This window comes from Zeugodacus cucurbitae, chromosome 3, assembly GCF_028554725.1.
Source record: "Zeugodacus cucurbitae isolate PBARC_wt_2022May chromosome 3, idZeuCucr1.2, whole genome shotgun sequence".
NCBI classification, from domain to species: Eukaryota; Metazoa; Arthropoda; class Insecta; order Diptera; family Tephritidae; genus Zeugodacus; species Zeugodacus cucurbitae.
The window spans coordinates 48,798,454-48,816,431 of record NC_071668.1 but is presented as its reverse complement, the minus strand read 5'-3'; the positions used below and the strand labels follow the sequence as shown (position 1 = coordinate 48,816,431).

General features: G+C 35.8%; 5 protein-coding genes across 5 annotated transcripts; all 5 read left to right on the top strand.

The window, feature by feature from the left end:
- Window positions 1–3,491: 3,491 nt before the first annotated feature.
- On the top strand, window positions 3,492–4,759 carry LOC128920056 (glutamate dehydrogenase, mitochondrial-like). Its single transcript, XM_054226267.1, has 2 exons — window positions 3,492–3,802; window positions 3,869–4,759. The coding sequence occupies exons 1-2, from the start codon at window positions 3,617–3,619 to the stop codon at window positions 4,268–4,270; spliced, it is 588 nt and encodes a 195-aa protein (XP_054082242.1). The 5' UTR covers window positions 3,492–3,616; the 3' UTR covers window positions 4,271–4,759.
- Window positions 4,760–6,071: 1,312 nt separating this feature from the next.
- Window positions 6,072–7,445, top strand: LOC128920361 (glutamate dehydrogenase, mitochondrial-like; the record flags this gene model as incomplete). Its single annotated transcript, XM_054227490.1, has 4 exons — window positions 6,072–6,318; window positions 6,384–6,688; window positions 6,748–7,134; window positions 7,206–7,445. Coding segments are annotated over 4 exons (1,164 nt in total), but the record flags the coding sequence as incomplete, so codon positions are not given.
- Window positions 7,446–12,541: 5,096 nt separating this feature from the next.
- On the top strand, window positions 12,542–14,416 carry LOC128920362 (glutamate dehydrogenase, mitochondrial-like). Its single transcript, XM_054227491.1, has 3 exons — window positions 12,542–12,883; window positions 12,944–13,248; window positions 13,315–14,416. Exons 1-3 carry the CDS (start codon window positions 12,610–12,612, stop codon window positions 13,714–13,716), a joined length of 981 nt encoding a protein of 326 aa, XP_054083466.1. The 5' UTR covers window positions 12,542–12,609; the 3' UTR covers window positions 13,717–14,416.
- Window positions 14,417–15,210: 794 nt separating this feature from the next.
- On the top strand, window positions 15,211–16,743 carry LOC128920381 (glutamate dehydrogenase, mitochondrial-like). The gene is made up of 3 exons (XM_054227538.1): window positions 15,211–15,431; window positions 16,096–16,383; window positions 16,445–16,743. The coding sequence occupies exons 2-3, from the start codon at window positions 16,110–16,112 to the stop codon at window positions 16,720–16,722; spliced, it is 552 nt and encodes a 183-aa protein (XP_054083513.1). The 5' UTR covers window positions 15,211–15,431; window positions 16,096–16,109; the 3' UTR covers window positions 16,723–16,743.
- A 51-nt stretch (window positions 16,744–16,794) lies between these two features.
- Window positions 16,795–17,776, top strand: LOC128920380 (glutamate dehydrogenase, mitochondrial-like). Its single transcript, XM_054227537.1, has 2 exons — window positions 16,795–17,201; window positions 17,273–17,776. Exons 1-2 carry the CDS (start codon window positions 16,821–16,823, stop codon window positions 17,495–17,497), a joined length of 606 nt encoding a protein of 201 aa, XP_054083512.1. The 5' UTR covers window positions 16,795–16,820; the 3' UTR covers window positions 17,498–17,776.
- Window positions 17,777–17,978: the final 202 nt, after the last annotated feature.

The following is a 17,978-nucleotide window of genomic DNA, read 5'->3' as shown; positions in this document are numbered from 1 at the left end:
TGTCAGCCTTTACTCTTACGAGGACATCAACCAGCTGGGCAGAGGCACCTTCCCAATTAAGGGTCCGGACATTCCAGGTGCATGCCCTTAAATCATAGTCCTTTATACGTTTGCCGTGGTCGTCATCAAAAGGGGGGTTTCTCATCCGAGGCCTGTGTTTCTTATTCACTGGTTATTCGTTTTTATGTGGTGGGTCCCAAGCCCTACGCACAACCGCATAAGCGGGATTCGCCTTCTCACTTTAGCTCGCTTCCAGACGGATGTCTGTTGGCTACCCAGAGGATACTTGGTCTAAGACCGGAAGTTGTGAGCTGCTTGAGCCACATGTAAAAGAATCGTTCCTGGCCACTCCCAAGTGAATGGCAGTCAGAAACTTTCCTCACTTACGTGAACTTCTACATATGACTCCATCCTCCACATGCATCGATTAAAAATAATCAAAATGAATAAAATTCCCAAAATGAAAAATCAAATACCCAATAAATAGTTATTAAGTAAACATTCTAACTACAAAAAAATACCAAGGTTTCAAAATTTATAAGTGTATTTAATTGTTTCAAGCAACTTTAAAAATGGATCATCATGGTTGTTCGCAATATTTTTCCTCCATGTATACTCCATAATGAAATCGGTAAAGTTTTCGGGGTTGTTGTAATTGTCCCGCACAAAAAATCTCTTTATTACGCGCCACTGGGACTCTATCCTTTGGGTGTGGGTTCCATCCTTTGCCACAAAAGGATTGTCCGGGTCACTGTGGTTAACGCGTCGGTGCTCATACCCTTCCAACAATCTGTATGTATTGTTGTACCCTGGGCCACATGTTTCCGTATTAACGGTATGAGCAGCTCCGCGGATCGGACATTCTCCGGACAAACTTCCAGACGGAGATCGTCACTTCCATCTTCCACCATACCCAACACCCAGTGGCCTTCTACTCTTCTACCTAAAAAGAGGGGAAAATATAAGTATTAATATAAACAAATATATATATGTATATTATTACCTTTGTTATATTTTCTTTTTCCAAATTTACTCTCGTCAATTTGTACAACTTTACAAGGTCCGCCAATTTTACCCACCGCTACCTGCTGGTCTATTTGGTGTATAACTACCGCCTCACGCAGTAATTAAACCAATCGCAAATGGTAGCGCTGGATAAAACTGGCTCCCTGGTGAAGCTATTTTTTCGCACCTTTTCATGCGACCAATGTGATGCATACGCATACATTAAATAAAAAATTTGTGGTAGCGGGATTTTGGCATTGTCAAATCAGGTGCCTTTAGCCCTGGAAATGGCAGAACGGTTGCGACACGCTCCTTTCCGGAACCGGAATGTGCCTACTGCGGTATTGCCGGCGTTTGACACCACCATTGGCTGCTTATGTGTCCGGCACAATTTCCTCGTGGGAATTAATCCCTCGCTTTCGGCAAAAGAAATACATTTTTCTTTTGTATTAAATGTTTCAATAATCCTGCCGATATTCCACATATTTCGAATTTCAGCCCCAGTGAGTACGTTAGTCCTCCTAACACCTCGGCTGGTGGATTGCTCTTCGAAATCTATAGAAAATTCTTTAATAATTTTAATAATTTTATATCTATAACAAAATACCTGCTGAATTTGCGTTCATTTTTTCCAAAAATTAATAGAAAACAAATTTTAATAAATAAAAATTGCACAATCACTTGCTTTCACTTTCAATAGTTCACTTTGAATTACCAAATACGAAATTATTAGCACAACCGAAAAAAAGAAACGGTATTTTTTTTTCAAGTAACTGTAACCATTTTCCGTTAAAGAAAATGAATTAATAAAGAGAGAGAGATATACCCTTTATGACAATAATACTTTTTTGGTTAAAACTACTTTTCTTCAAAAAAATCGAGCCAACACCGGGGATTATCAAAGAGATGGAATAACAAGTTCTTCCGCGTAGAACTACTTTCTGCAGAGGCGGCCTTCGGCCGCGCTTCAAAAAAATAACCCTGGTCGAGCCAACACCGGGAGTTATCAAAGAGGTGGAATAACAAGTTCTTCCGCGTAGAACTACTTTCTGCAGAGGCGGCCTTCGGCCGCGCTTCAAAAAAATAACCCTGGTCGAGCCAACACCGGGAGTTATCAAAGAGAGGGAAATGGAAAGTTCTTCCGCGTAGAACTACTTTCTGCAGAGGCGGCCTTCGGCCGCGCTTCAAAAAAATAACAATGGTCGAACCAACACCGGATATTATCAAAATATGGGAAATAATAAAATAATTTACATTACACATTACATACATTATGTTTATTGTATTTGGGGTATAATCTTTCTTTTTCAGTATTGTGATTCTTATAATTCGTTTACAAAATATGTGATATGGTAACACCTATTTTGTGTCAGAATGCAACCCTTTTTTATTGTAAAAATAAACAAAATTGTGCAAAAAGTAAAATGTTTATTTACAGCATATTTTAATATAATTAGTTAAAAATAAATATTTATAAACAAATGTGTGACGTGTAAATATATTTAAAGTGCAAAATATATGTGGAAAATTCAATATACAGTGAGAAATAACGAGTTAAAAATTATTAATTTAAAATCATAAATTGCAAATAACTCAGAAACTATAAGTTTGCGGCGGCAATAATTATATATATTCGTAATCTGGAGGTCCTCCTCTATCCGCCCATATCCATTTTAACCCCGAAATCGTGGGACGGTATACTAAAGCCGACCCATTGTATATATACAATATACAACAAAATCAGCGGATACCAAAATAATTGCCGAAAAAGTGAGTGCAAAAAATTTCTTACAGAAACACAAAAAAAAGTCATAACAGGGATTGCATTATCGCAAAGCAATATGTCCTTCCTTTTAAATGGTAAACTTTTACGATCATCTCTATCGAAGACAGTTTTAAACTGGACCGGACGCACACCACACTAGACACAGATTACCACTCAAAGGCGGTGGGTTCAATTATATTATTGGCTATTATTTTTCTAGAAAAGCTGGTATATTCAAACAAATTCTCAACGAATTTTCTAGAATATATGCATGTAGTTGTGTGTTTCAAGAAAATGTTCTTCCTTTTCAATGCTTCAACTTCTGATGTCTAGCATGATATATATAACTGACTGATCATATCCGTTCCTCTTTTGTAGGCATACGTTTTGCCATGGACGTCGACGCCGATGAGATACGCGCTTTGGCTTATCTGATGGCGTTTAAGACGGCTTGCGTGAATGTACCGTTTGGTGGTTCCAAGGGTGGTATACGTATCGACCCGAAGAAGTATACTGCACAAGAATTGCAAACAATTACGCGTCGCTATACAATGGAGCTATTACGACGCAATATGATAGGTCCGGGTATAGATGTACCGGCACCAGATGTGAATACCAGCCAACGCGAGATGAGTTGGTTGGTGGATCAATATATTAAAACTTTTGGTAATTTTTTTTTATGAAATATTAGAAAACGTCTTGATAGACAAATAAATTGTTCTTCTAGGCTATAACGATGCAGATGCATTGGCCATCACGACTGGTAAGCCAGTAGAAATAGGCGGTATAAATGGTCGCACCGCCGCCACGGGACGTGGTCTATTTAAGGCGGCTGAATGTTTTATTATGGATAAAGATTGGATGGATTTATTAGGCTGGAAGACTGGTTGGAAAGATAAAACCGTGATCGTACAAGGGTTTGGCAATGTCGGTTCCCATGCATCCGTTTTTGTAGTGGAAGCCGGTGCCAAACTGATCGGTGTTCAAGAATTTGACGTGTCTCTAGTAAATGAGAATGGCATAGATCCAAAGGTATGTGGCGTATTGAAAATAAATATCTCCATGATAATATTTTTTTAATTTTCTTCATATACTTAGGACTTAATGGAGTATTATGCAAAAAATAATAAATCAATCAAGGGCTATACCAAAGCCACCGAAAAAGAGGGCAGTTTGTTGGGTGAAAAATGCGATATACTAATGCCTTGCTCTACGCAAAAGGTTCTCACTGTCGAAAATGCTAACAGTGTACAAGCCAAGATGATTTTAGAAGGCGCTAATGGTCCTTCGACGCCAGCTGCCGATGAAATATTACGTAAAAAGAATGTACTCATTATACCGGATTTGTTTTGCAATGCTGGCGGTGTAACGGTATCCTACTTTGAGTACTTAAAGAATATCAATCATGTATCTTATGGCAAAATGAATGTTAAACGCGAGAAAGCCATAATCAACGAGATCTTTAACTCCATGAATGAGTGCGAGGTAAGTGAACTTTGACCACCGTGCAAATAAGTTAATTTGTTAATATGAATTTTTTTAATTTATTTATTTAGGATAAGTTCAAGCCAAACAAACAGTTTAAGCTCATAAGAGACTGTACGAAGGAGGCGGATATTGTAGACGCAGGACTACAAACAGTTATGGAAACTGCGGGGGCAGGCATTAAGATTGTGGCCAATGAATTCGGTCTCTGCAATGATTTACGCACCGCTGCCTTTATTTACTCGATTTCTAAGATTTTCCGAGCCTTAGAAATGGAGGGCATTTCTCAACAATAATTACAGAATGCGTCTGAAGTCGCTTGGCGATTATTTATTTTTACACATTTTACATTTATATATTTATAAGATCCAAAGTGTAATATCCTTTTGTATATTTTTCTTCAATTTTTAAATAAATATTTCTTTACACAAACACAAACAAAATGGCTTCTTGACAGCAACAGTTTTACAATTAAAAAACAAAACCCCTACCCACTTACCTCTGTTTTTGGTACCCTTATATCTGTTTTTCTGTTTTTGATAATATGGTACTCATACGACCTGTATAACCCCATTTGCGCGCCGTGAAAAAATCGGTTTTTCACCACGCGCCAATGCATCAAATGCACCAAAATGCACCAAAAAAGTGGTGAATGGTACCAAAAATCCATCCACCAAATGCACCAAAAATAGCGTAGTAAGTGGGTAGGGGTTATTATGCATTATTCGTCATTTTTTACGATCCCCAAAATCCAAAATTTTTGCCAGAATAAAATGATTAACATTAAAAAAACATTAACATTAACATATTTTCAACAGAAAAAATCAAAACTTCAAAACATAAACAGTCAATATTGTCAAATTTATTTTTCTCAGTTCAGTTGATATTGAGATTTTCATAAGAACAGTTGTGTTGAACGGAGCGATTTGAATTTGTTCTCGAAGAAAATAATTACAAAAAAAAACCTGACGCAAATAATAAATAAACAAAAAATATTTTCTTACTGAATATTGTGGAATATTTATATATTCGTAATACAATTGTATATATACAAAATACAACAAAATCAGCGGATACCAAAATAATTGCCGAAAAAGTGAGTGCAAAAAATTTCTTACAAAAACACAAAAAAAAATCATAACTGGGATTGCATTATCGCAAGGCAATATGTCCTTCCTTTTAAATGGTAAACTTTTACGATCTTCACTATCGTAGACAGTTTTAAACTGGACCGGACTTGGGGCTACGCGTGAAAAGCACGTGATGCCCAAGCATTTGGAAAAAATCAATAAAGACAAAGACCCACCATTTGCACACATGGTTGAGTATTATTATCACTCGGCCGCTCAGCTAATGGAGCCGATGATGATAAAGGAGCTGGAAAAGTATCCTTACATGAAGAAGGAACAGCGTGAACAACGTGTTTCCGCCATGCTTAAATTGATGGGCTGCACTACAAATCTATTGGAAGTTACCTTCCCTATAATAAGAAGTGATGGCAATTACGAGCTAATCACCGGCTATCGCGCACACCACACTAGACACAGATTACCACTCAAAGGCGGTGGGTTCAATTATATTATTGGCTATTATTTTTCTAGAAAAGCTGGTATATTCAAAAAATTTCTCAACGAATTTTCTAGAATATATGCATGTAGTTGTGTGTTTCAAGAAAATGTTCTTCCTTTTCAATGCTTCAACTGCTGATGTCTAGCATGATATATATAACTGACTGATCATATCCGTTCCTCTTTTGTAGGCATACGTTTTGCCATGGACGTCGACGCCGATGAGATACGCGCTTTGGCTTATCTGATGGCGTTTAAGACGGCTTGCGTTTAAGACGGCTTGCGTGAATGTACCGTTTGGTGGTTCCAAGGGTGGCATACGTATCGACCCGAAGAAGTATTCTGCACAAGAATTACAAACAATTACGCGTCGCTATACAATGGAGCTATTATGTCGCAATATGATAGGTCCGGGTATAGATGTACCGGCACCAGATGTGAATACTAGCCAACGCGAGATGAGTTGGTTGGTGGATCAATATATTAAAACTTTTGGTAATTTTTTTATAATATAGAAAACGTCTAGATAGAGAACTAAACTGTGTTATGTGTTCTTCTAGGCTATAACGATGTAAATGCTTTGGCTATCACGACTGGTAAGCCAGTAGATTTAGGCGGTATTAATGGTCGTACCGCCGCCACGGGGCGTGGTCTATTTAAGGCGGCTGAATGTTTTATTATGGATAAAGATTGGATGGATTTATTAGGCTGGAAGACTGGTTGGAAAGATAAAACCGTGATCGTACAAGGGTTTGGCAATGTCGGTTCCTATGCATCCGTTTTTGTAGTAGAAGCCGGTGCCAAACTGATCGGTGTTCAAGAACTTGACGTGTCTCTTGTAAATAAGAATGGCATTGATCCAAAGGTATGTGGTGTATTGAAAATAAATATGTCCATGATAATACATTCCCTACATATACTTAGGACTTAATGGAGTATTATGCAAAACATAAGAAATCAATTAAGGGTTATACCAAAGCCACTGAAAAACAGGGTAGTTTGTTGGGAGAAAAATGCGATATACTAATGCCTTGCGCTACACAAAAGGTTCTCACCGCCGAAAATGCCAATAGTGTACAAGCAAAGATGATTTTAGAAGGCGCTAATGGTCCTTCGACACCAGCTGCTGATGAAATATTACGTAAGAAGAATGTACTCATTATACCGGATATGTATTGCAATGCTGGCGGTGTAACGGTATCTTACTTTGAGTACTTAAAGAATATCAATCATGTATCTTATGGCAAAATGAATGTTAAGCGCGAGAAGGCCATAATCAACGAGATCTTTAATTCCATTAATGAGTGCGAAGTAAGTGGACTTTGACCACCGTGCAAATAAGTTACTTTGTTAATATGAATTTTTTTAATTTATTTATTTAGGATAAATTTAAGCCAAATAAAAAGTTACAGCTCATAAGAGACTGTACCAAGGAGGCGGATATTGTAGACGCAGGGCTTCAAACAGTTATGGAAACTACTGCAGAAGGCATCAAGACCGTGGCCAATGAATTCGCCCTTTGCAATGATTTACGTACGGCCGCTTTCATTTATTCAATTTCGAAGATTTTCCGCGCCTTAGAAGTGGCTGGTATTTCTCAACAATAATTACAGAATGCGTCTGAAGTCGCTTGGCGATTATTTATTTTTACAAATTTTACATTTATATATTTATAAGATCCAAAGTGTAATATCCTTTTGTATATTTTTCTTAAATTTTTAAATAAATATTTCTTTACAAAAACACAAACAGAGTGGCTTCTTGACAGCAACAGTTTAACAATTAAAAAAAAACCCCTACCCACTTACTACGCCAATTTTGGTGGCATTCACCACTGCAATGATTTACGCACCGCCGCCTTTATTTACTCGATTTCGAAGATTTTCCGAGCATTCGAATTGAAGGGCATTTCTCAGCAATAATTGCAGAATGCGTCTGAAGTCGCTAGGCGATTGTTTATTTTTACACATTTTACATTTATATATTTATAAGATCCAAAGTGTAATATCCTTTTGTATATTTTTCTTCAATTTTTAAATAAATATTTCTTTACACAAACACAAACAAAATGGCTTCTTGACAGCAACAGTTTTACAATTAAAAAACAAAACCCCTACCCACTTACCTCTGTTTTTGGTACCCTTATATCTGTTTTTCTGTTTTTGATAATATGGTACTCATACGACCTGTATAACCCCATTTGCGCGCCGTGAAAAAATCGGTTTTTCACCACGCGCCAATGCATCAAATGCACCAAAATGCACCAAAAAAGTGGTGAATGGTACCAAAAATCCATCCACCAAATGCACCAAAAATAGCGTAGTAAGTGGGTAGGGGTTATTATGCATTATTCGTCATTTTTTACGATCCCCAAAATCCAAAATTTTTGCCAGAATAAAATAATTAACATTAAAAAGACATTAACATTAACATATTTTCAACAGAAAAAATCAAAACTTCAAAACATAAACAGTCAATATTGTCAAATTTATTTTTCTCAGTTCAGTTGATATTGAGATTTTCATAAGAACAGTTGTGTTGAACGGAGCGATTTGAATTTGTTCTCGAAGAAAATAATTACAAAAAAAAAACCTGACGCAAATAATAAATAAACAAAAAATATTTTCTTACTGAATATTGTGGAATATTTATATATTCGTAATACAATTGTATATGTCTTGCCGAGTCTAGAAAGGCAAGAGATTTTTAAGCGTCCGGTTCTCAAACTGCTCAGCTACAGAAAGAAACATTTCAACAGCTGAGATTTAAAAATATATAAAAACAAAAAGTTAAAAATTTCTGAATATTATTTATTAAGAGAAGACAAAATAGTTTTTAGTAAATATTGAGTCAGATGGATCAAATGTGCTGGAATGCGAATTAAAATCATGACATATTCGGCAGAATGGTTCATTTAACTCAAAATTTGTTCTAGAAGATTTTAGAAATAATGGTCTAAACTGCCTGGATGAACGCAATGGGACATTAAACTTAATATCAGACAAAAGAAATGAACTACAAACTAAACCATTCAGAAGTTTTACTAGAAAAATTATACCTAGCATTTCTCTGCGACTAGTGAGTGTGGGAAGATTTATAAGTTTTAAACGACTAGTATACGGGGGAAGATTCAATCTTGAATCCCAATGTAAGTGGCCTAAAGCAAAAAGTAAAAATTGTTTTTGAACGGACTCAAGCTTATCAGAATGGGATTGATAGCTAGGATTCCATACCACAGAACCATACTCCAATATAGGCCTTACCAATGTTGTAAAAAGAATTTTAGTAATATACGGATCACTAAATTCTTTAGACCAACGTTTAACAAAGCTAAGAGCACCTTTAGCTTTTAAGACAATTGAATTTACATGAGAATTAAAATTTAGTTTAGGGTCCATATTAACTCCTAAATCAACAAAGCTAAAAACTTGCTCTAAACTGAAGTTATTTATTACATAGGGGGAAAGATCAACAGTTCTACGGGAAAAGCACATCGTTTTACATTTTTTAAGATTCAGTGGCATATCATTTTTGTGACACCAAGTAACTAAATTATTTAAATCCGATTGCAACTCAGTCCTTTCTTTATGAGAAGTATATGATTTAAAAAGTTTTACATCATCCGCATATAATAAAATTTCTGAAAACTTAATTACTGAAGGTATATCATTGATGAACAACAAGAACAGAATCGGGCCGAGATGACTACCCTGTGGAACCCCTGAAGTGACACTAATTGAATCGGATAACGTATTATTAAATAAAACTTGTTGTTTTCTGTTAGTAAGATATGAGGATACCCATTCAAGAAGTCTTGGTTGAAAACCAAGAAGATTCAGTTTTTGCAAAAGAATTGAGTGGTTTACTCTATCGAATGCTTTACTAAAGTCTGTATATATAACATCAGTATTCTTATTATCCCTAAAACCCATTGACACATGGTTTACAAATTCAAGCAAGTTAGTTACTGTAGATTTCCCTTTACAAAATCCATGCTGAGAGAATGAAATTAAAGGAGAGATTAAGAAAGTTATTTGGTCAGTGACAATAGCTTCAAAAAGTTTGGGTATAGCTGACATTTTAGCTATCCCCCTATAGTTCTCAACAGATGATCTAACTCCACTTTTATGCAAAGGTAATATAAAAGAGTTTTTCCACATTGACGGAAAAATACCTTGTTTAAGAGATAGGTTAAAAAGCTTAGTTAAGGGCAGATAGATATATTTTGCGCAATTTTTAAGAAAGTTTGAGGGAATCATATCAGGGCCATATTTAAACGAATTTTTTAACGTAACTAAATAATTTAAGACATCTGTTTCAGAAATAATTGGTGTATTAATTACAGTACTCGGACATAACACTTGATGATATGGCACATTCATAGGGTAGTTTGAACAATAATTGGATTTGAAGAATTCTGCAAACATATTAGAAATAATATAATTGTCACATGACATTGTTGATTTATATTTCATCGCGGACGGAAAATTTGAAATCCTGCGTTTGGAGTTAACATAAAACAATTTCGGATTACGAATAATATTATTTTTTACTTTGATTATGTAGTTTTTATAACATTTTTTGTTAAGTTCCTCAAACTGATGACGCAATTTAGAATATTTTAAATAGTCAACAAGAGCTCCAGTTCTTTTATAAAGTTTAAAAGCACGAGCTTTTTTATTTTTTAATTTACATAGCTCATTCGAATACCACAAATTTGAACTTTTTCTTTTGATAATAAAACATTTCGGAACAAATCTTTCAAAAATATTATAAATTGTTTCATTAAAATGTGATACATTTAATTCAATATTACCACTATAATCAGGCCAAGTCAATTTAGAAAGTTCACAATTAATCTTTTTGAAGTTAGCTTTCGCAAAGTTGAACCGAGAACAAAGGTCCTGTTTGTTGCATACAAGTAATTCGTCTATGATTTCGATATTAATTTCCAAGGCAGGGTGATAAGAGTCCTCTGGCAAAACTAAAGGATCAGATCGGACCACAGAAACTGTTGAAGAATTATCAACATAGACCAAATCTAAGAATTTACCAAACTTGTTCGGAATTAAGTTAATTTGGTTAAGACCCATCCCAGACATTTCTTCCAAAAACTCATTAAAGCTTAAACGAGTGCAAAAAGGGGTAATGCAATCGGCAACAGATTTCCAAGATACACACGGTAAATTGAAATCGCCTAGAACAATTATGTAATCAGTATTCTTAGCAATTGAAAAAACATTATTTATTAAAGAAGCATGCTGCGTATATACAGATAAGTCCGATTGAGGCGGAATATAAGATAAAGTTAGATAAATAGAACATTTATTAATACAAATTCGTATGCACTTAAATTCAATAAAGTCCGCATGAGGAACTTCTACTTCTTCAGATGGAATTGAAGAATGCACAGCAAATAGTACACCCCCCCCGACTCTGTTCAGTCGATCGCATCTAAAGATTTGAAATTCACTATTTAATATTTCGTTATCAAAGCTATGAGGTTTAAGCCAAGTTTCAGTAAAAGCGATGACTTTAAAATTACAATTAGTGCTGTTCAAATACAATTCTTTTAATTTTGTATTTAAACCCCTTACATTTTGATAGTGAATTTGTAATGAATTTTTTATAATTAGTTTTTTGAATCCGCGGCATTTTTTGGAATATGAGCAATTACAGTTTGTTTTTGTTGCTTTTGTTCGAATTCGCGCACGAAAGCACCAGGTGGCCAAAATGATTCATCAAGTAGCAATTGAAAATTAACAGCTGAAACGCCAATCTTGAAAGAAGATATGTTTCTTTCGTATTTAAAGTTAAATTTTCTGACATCAATATCAATATCGTTAATTTTTAATTTCGACGAGATGTAAAACTTTATATCTTCGATTGTGGTATCCGAAGCGAATCTCGAAACGAAAATTGATTTTCGTTGAGGTATTACTACCAAATTTTTTGCCACAAACTCAGAGTTAATAGGAGGCGGATCCTGAAAAGTTTTCCGCTTAAGGTTATCGTTATTTGTTTTCGGAGGATTAAGCACTTTTGAAGAGGAAGGCTTCTCTCCTTGAGGGCAAGGAGATGAGAGATTAATAAGGTCTAATTTCACCGGTGACATACTTTTTACGCACAAAGTGGCAGGTTCTTCATTAGACGGACGTTTACGTTTTGATGAAGGCTTAGCATTATCATCTTGATCATTTAGGCATTTAAATGATTGAAACAACACTTCATAATGCTTAAATTTTTCTGTAAGGTTTTGAAGTTCGCGACCGATTGATGTCCAAGCATTTGGAAAAAATCAATAAAGACAAAGACCCACCATTTGCACACATGGTTGAGTATTATTATCACTCGGCCGCTCAGCTAATGGAGCCGATGATGATAAAGGAGCTGGAAAAGTATCCTTACATGAAGAAGGAACAGCGTGAACAACGTGTTTCCGCCATGCTTAAATTGATGGGCTGCACTACAAATCTATTGGAAGTTACCTTCCCTATAATAAGAAGTGATGGCAATTACGAGCTAATCACCGGCTATCGCGCACACCACACTAGACACAGATTACCACTCAAAGGCGGTGGGTTCAATTATATTATTGGCTATTATTTTTCTAGAAAAGCTGGTATATTCAAAAAATTTCTCAACGAATTTTCTAGAATATATGCATGTAGTTGTGTGTTTCAAGAAAATGTTCTTCCTTTTCAATGCTTCAACTGCTGATGTCTAGCATGATATATATAACTGACTGATCATATCCGTTCCTCTTTTGTAGGCATACGTTTTGCCATGGACGTCGACGCCGATGAGATACGCGCTTTGGCTTATCTGATGGCGTTTAAGACGGCTTGCGTGAATGTACCGTTTGGTGGTTCCAAGGGTGGCATACGTATCGACCCGAAGAAGTATACTGCACAAGAATTGCAAACAATTACGCGTCGCTATACAATGGAGCTATTACGTCGCAATATGATAGGTCCGGGTATAGATGTACCGGCACCAGAGATGAATACCAGCCAACGCGAGATGAGTTGGTTGGTGGATCAATATATTAAAACTTTTGGTAATTTTTTTTATGAAATATTAGAAAACGTCTTGATAGACAAATAAATTGTTCTTCTAGGCTATAACGATGTAGATGCATTGGCCATCACGACTGGTAAGCCAGTAGAAATAGGCGGTATAAATGGTCGCACCGCCGCCACGGGACGTGGTCTATTTAAGGCGGCTGAATGTTTTATTATGGATAAAGATTGGATGGATTTATTAGGCTGGAAGACTGGTTGGAAAGATAAAACCGTGATCGTACAAGGGTTTGGCAATGTCGGTTCCCATGCATCCGTTTTTGTAGTGGAAGCCGGTGCCAAACTGATCGGTGTTCAAGAATTTGACGTGTCTCTAGTAAATGAGAATGGCATAGATCCAAAGGTATGTGGCGTATTGAAAATAAATATCTCCATGATAATATTTTTTTAATTTTCTTCATATACTTAGGACTTAATGGAGTATTATGCAAAAAATAATAAATCAATCAAGGGCTATACCAAAGCCACCGAAAAAGAGGGCTGTTTGTTGGGTGAAAAATGCGATATACTAATGCCTTGCTCTACGCAAAAGGTTCTCACTGTCGAAAATGCTAACAGTGTACAAGCCAAGATGATTTTAGAAGGCGCTAATGGTCCTTCGACGCCAGCTGCCGATGAAATATTACGTAAAAAGAATGTACTCATTATACCGGATTTGTTTTGCAATGCTGGCGGTGTAACGGTATCCTACTTTGAGTACTTAAAGAATATCAATCATGTATCTTATGGCAAAATGAATGTTAAACGCGAGAAAGCCATAATCAACGAGATCTTTAACTCCATGAATGAGTGCGAGGTAAGTGAACTTTGACCACCGTGCAAATAAGTTAATTTGTTAATATGAATTTTTTTAATTTATTTATTTAGGATAAGTTCAAGCCAAACAAACAGTTAAAGCTCATAAGAGACTGTACGAAGGAGGCGGATATTGTAGACGCAGGACTACAAACAGTTATGGAAACTGCGGGGGCAGGCATTAAGATTGTGGCCAATGAATTCGGTCTCTGCAATGATTTACGCACCGCTGCCTTTATTTACTCGATTTCTCAGATTTTCCGAGCCTTAGAAATGGAGGGCATTTCTCAACAATAATTACAGAATGCGTCTGAAGTCGCTTGGCGATTATTTATTTTTACAAATTTTACATTTATATATTTATAAGATCCAAAGTGTAATATCCTTTTGTATATTTTTCTTAAATTTTTAAATAAATATTTCTTTACAAAAACACAAACAGAATGGCTTCTTGACAGCAACAGTTTAACAATTAAAAAAAAAACCCCCTACCCACTTACTACGCCAATTTTGGTGGCATTCACCACTGCAATGATTTACGCACCGCCGCCTTTATTTACTCGATTTCGAAGATTTTCCGAGCATTAGAATTGGAGGGCATTTCTCAGCAATAATTGCAGAATGCGTCTGAAGTCGCTTGGCGATTATTTATTTTTACAAATTTTACATTTATATATTTATAAGATCCAAAGTGTAATATACTTTTGTATATTTTTCTTAAATTTTTAAATAAATATTTCTTTACAAAAACACAAACAGAATGGCTTCTTGACAGCAACAGTTTAACAATTAAAAAAAAAACCCCCTACCCACTTACTACGCCAATTTTGGTGGCATTCACCACTGCAATGATTTACGCACCGCCGCCTTTATTTACTCGATTTCGAAGATTTTCCGAGCATTAGAATTGGAGGGCATTTCTCAGCAATAATTACAGAATGCGTCTGAAGTCGCTTGGCGATTGTTTATTTTTACACATTTTACATTTATATATTTATAAGATCCAAAGTGTAATATCCTTTTGTATATTTTTCTTCAATTTTTAAATAAATATTTCTTTACACAAACACAAACAAAATGGCTTCTTGACAGCAACAGTTTTACAATTAAAAAACAAAACCCCTACCCACATACCTCTGTTTTTGGTACCCTTATATCTGGTTTTCTGTTTTTGGTAATATGGTACTCATACGACCTGTATAACCCCATTTGAGCGCCGTGAAAAAATCGGGTTTTCACCACGTGTCAATGCAACAAATGCACCAAAATGCACCAAAAAAGTGGTGAATGGTACCAAAAATCCATCCACCAAATGCACCAAAAATAGCGTAGTAAGTGGGTAGGGGTTATTATGCATTATTCGTCATTTTTTACGATCCCCAAAATCCAAAATTTTTGCCAGAATAAAATAATTAACATTAAAAAAACATTAACATTAACATATTTTCAACAGAAAAAATCAAAACTTCAAAACATAAACAGTCAATATTGTCAAATTTATTTTTCTCAGTTCAGTTGATATTGAGATTTTCATAAGAACAGTTGTGTTGAACGGAGCGATTAGAATTTGTTCTCGAAGAAAATAATTACAAAAAAAAACCTGACGCAAATAATAAATAAACAAAAAATATTTTCTTACTGAATATTGTGGAATATTTATATATTCGTAATACAATTGTATATATACAATATACAACAAAATCAGCGGATACCAAAATAATTGCCGAAAAAGTGAGTGCAAAAAATTTCTTACAAAAACACACAAAAAAAATCATAACTGGGATTGCATTATCGCAAGGCAATATGTCCTTCCTTTTAAATGGTAAACTTTTACGATCTTCACTATCGAAGACAGTTTTAAACTGGACCGGACTTGGGGCTACGCGTGAAAAGCACGTGATGCCCAAGCATTTGGAAAAAATCAATAAAGACAAAGACCCACCATTTGCACACATGGTTGAGTATTATTATCACTCGGCCGCTCAGCTAATGGAGCCGATGATGATAAAGGAGCTGGAAAAGTATCCTTACATGAAGAAGGAACAGCGTGAACAACGTGTTTCCGCCATGCTTAAATTGATGGGCTGCACTACAAATCTATTGGAAGTTACCTTCCCTATAATAAGAAGTGATGGCAATTACGAGCTAATCACCGGCTATCGCGCACACCACACTAGACACAGATTACCACTCAAAGGCGGTGGGTTCAATTATATTATTGGCTATTATTTTTCTAGAAAAGCTGGTATATTCAAAAAATTTCTCAACGAATTTTCTAGAATATATGCATGTAGTTGTGTGTTTCAAGAAAATGTTCTTCCTTTTCAATGCTTCAACTGCTGATGTCTAGCATGATATATATAACTGACTGATCATATCCGTTCCTCTTTTGTAGGCATACGTTTTGCCATGGACGTCGACGCCGATGAGATACGCGCTTTGGCTTATCTGATGGCGTTTAAGACGGCTTGCGTGAATGTACCGTTTGGTGGTTCCAAGGGTGGCATACGTATCGACCCGAAGAAGTATACTGCACAAGAATTGCAAACAATTACGCGTCGCTATACAATGGAGCTATTACGTCGCAATATGATAGGTCCGGGTATAGATGTACCGGCACCAGATGTGAATACCAGCCAACGCGAGATGAGTTGGTTGGTGGATCAATATATTAAAACTTTTGGTAATTTTTTTTTATGAAATATTAGAAAACGTCTTGATAGACAAATAAATTGTTCTTCTAGGCTATAACGATGTAGATGCATTGGCCATCACGACTGGTAAGCCAGTAGAAATAGGCGGTATAAATGGTCGCACCGCCGCCACGGGACGTGGTCTATTTAAGGCGGCTGAATGTTTTATTATGGATAAAGATTGGATGGATTTATTAGGCTGGAAGACTGGTTGGAAAGATAAAACCGTGATCGTACAAGGGTTTGGCAATGTCGGTTCCCATGCATCCGTTTTTGTAGTGGAAGCCGGTGCCAAACTGATCGGTGTTCATAATTTGACGTGTCTCTAGTAAATGAGAATGGCATTGATCCAAAGGTATGTGGCGTATTGAAAATAAATATCTCCATGATAATATTTTTTTAATTTTCTTCATATACTTAGGACTTAATGGAGTATTATGCAAAAAATAATAAATCAATCAAGGGCTATACCAAAGCCACCGAAAAAGAGGGCAGTTTGTTGGGTGAAAAATGCGATATACTAATGCCTTGCTCTACGCAAAAGGTTCTCACTGTCGAAAATGCTAACAGTGTACAAGCCAAGATGATTTTAGAAGGCGCTAATGGTCCTTCGACGCCAGCTGCCGATGAAATATTACGTAAAAAGAATGTACTCATTATACCAGATTTGTTTTGCAATGCTGGCGGTGTAACGGTATCCTACTTTGAGTACTTAAAGAATATCAATCATGTATCTTATGGCAAAATGAATGTTAAACGCGAGAAAGCCATAGTCAACGAGATCTTTAACTCCATGAATGAGTGCGAGGTAAGTGAACTTTGGCCACCGTGCAAATAAGTTAATTTGTTAATATGAATTTTTTTAATTTATTTATTTAGGATAAGTTCAAGCCAAACAAAAAGTTAAAGCTCATAAGAGACTGTACGAAGGAGGCGAATATTGTAGACGCAGGACTACAAACAGTTATGGAAACTGCGGGGGCAGGCATTAAGATTGTGGCCAATGAATTCGGTCTCTGCAATGATTTACGCACCGCTGCCTTTATTTACTCGATTTCTAAGATTTTCCGAGCCTTAGAAATGGAGGGCATTTCTCAACAATAATTACAGAATGCGTCTGAAGTCGCTTGGCGATTATTTATTTTTACAAATTTTACATTTATATATTTATAAGATCCAAAGTGTAATATCCTTTTGTATATTTTTCTTAAATTTTTAAATAAATATTTCTTTACAAAAACACAAACAGAATGGCTTCTTGACAGCAACAGTTTAACAATTAAAAAAAAACCCCCTACCCACTTACTACGCCAATTTTGGTGGCATTCACCACTGCAATGATTTACGCACCGCCGCCTTTATTTACTCGATTTCGAAGATTTTCCGAGCATTAGAATTGGAGGGCATTTCTCAGCAATAATTGCAGAATGCGTCTGAAGTCGCTAGGCGATTGTTTATTTTTACACATTTTACATTTATATATTTATAAGATCCAAAGTGTAATATCCTTTTGTATATTTTTCTTCAATTTTTAAATAAATATTTCTTTACACAAACACAAACAAAATGGCTTCTTGACAGCAAC

Excerpts from the sequence above, each read along its gene's own strand:
- LOC128920380 (XM_054227537.1), top strand. The coding sequence starts at position 16,821 with ATGGAGTATTATGCAAAAAATAATAAATCAATCAAGGGCTATACCAAA. Across the intron at positions 17,202-17,272 it reads ACTCCATGAATGAGTGCGAG|GATAAGTTCAAGCCAAACAA; the intron begins GTAAGTGAACTT and ends TTATTTATTTAG.
- LOC128920362 (XM_054227491.1), top strand. The coding sequence starts at position 12,610 with ATGGACGTCGACGCCGATGAGATACGCGCTTTGGCTTATCTGATGGCG. Across the intron at positions 12,884-12,943 it reads TCAATATATTAAAACTTTTG|GCTATAACGATGTAGATGCA; the intron begins GTAATTTTTTTT and ends TTGTTCTTCTAG. Across the intron at positions 13,249-13,314 it reads AGAATGGCATAGATCCAAAG|GACTTAATGGAGTATTATGC; the intron begins GTATGTGGCGTA and ends TCATATACTTAG.
- LOC128920381 (XM_054227538.1), top strand. The coding sequence starts at position 16,110 with ATGGACGTCGACGCCGATGAGATACGCGCTTTGGCTTATCTGATGGCG. Across the intron at positions 16,384-16,444 it reads TCAATATATTAAAACTTTTG|GCTATAACGATGTAGATGCA; the intron begins GTAATTTTTTTT and ends TTGTTCTTCTAG.
- LOC128920056 (XM_054226267.1), top strand. The coding sequence starts at position 3,617 with ATGGATAAAGATTGGATGGATTTATTAGGCTGGAAGACTGGTTGGAAA. Across the intron at positions 3,803-3,868 it reads AGAATGGCATAGATCCAAAG|GACTTAATGGAGTATTATGC; the intron begins GTATGTGGCGTA and ends TCATATACTTAG.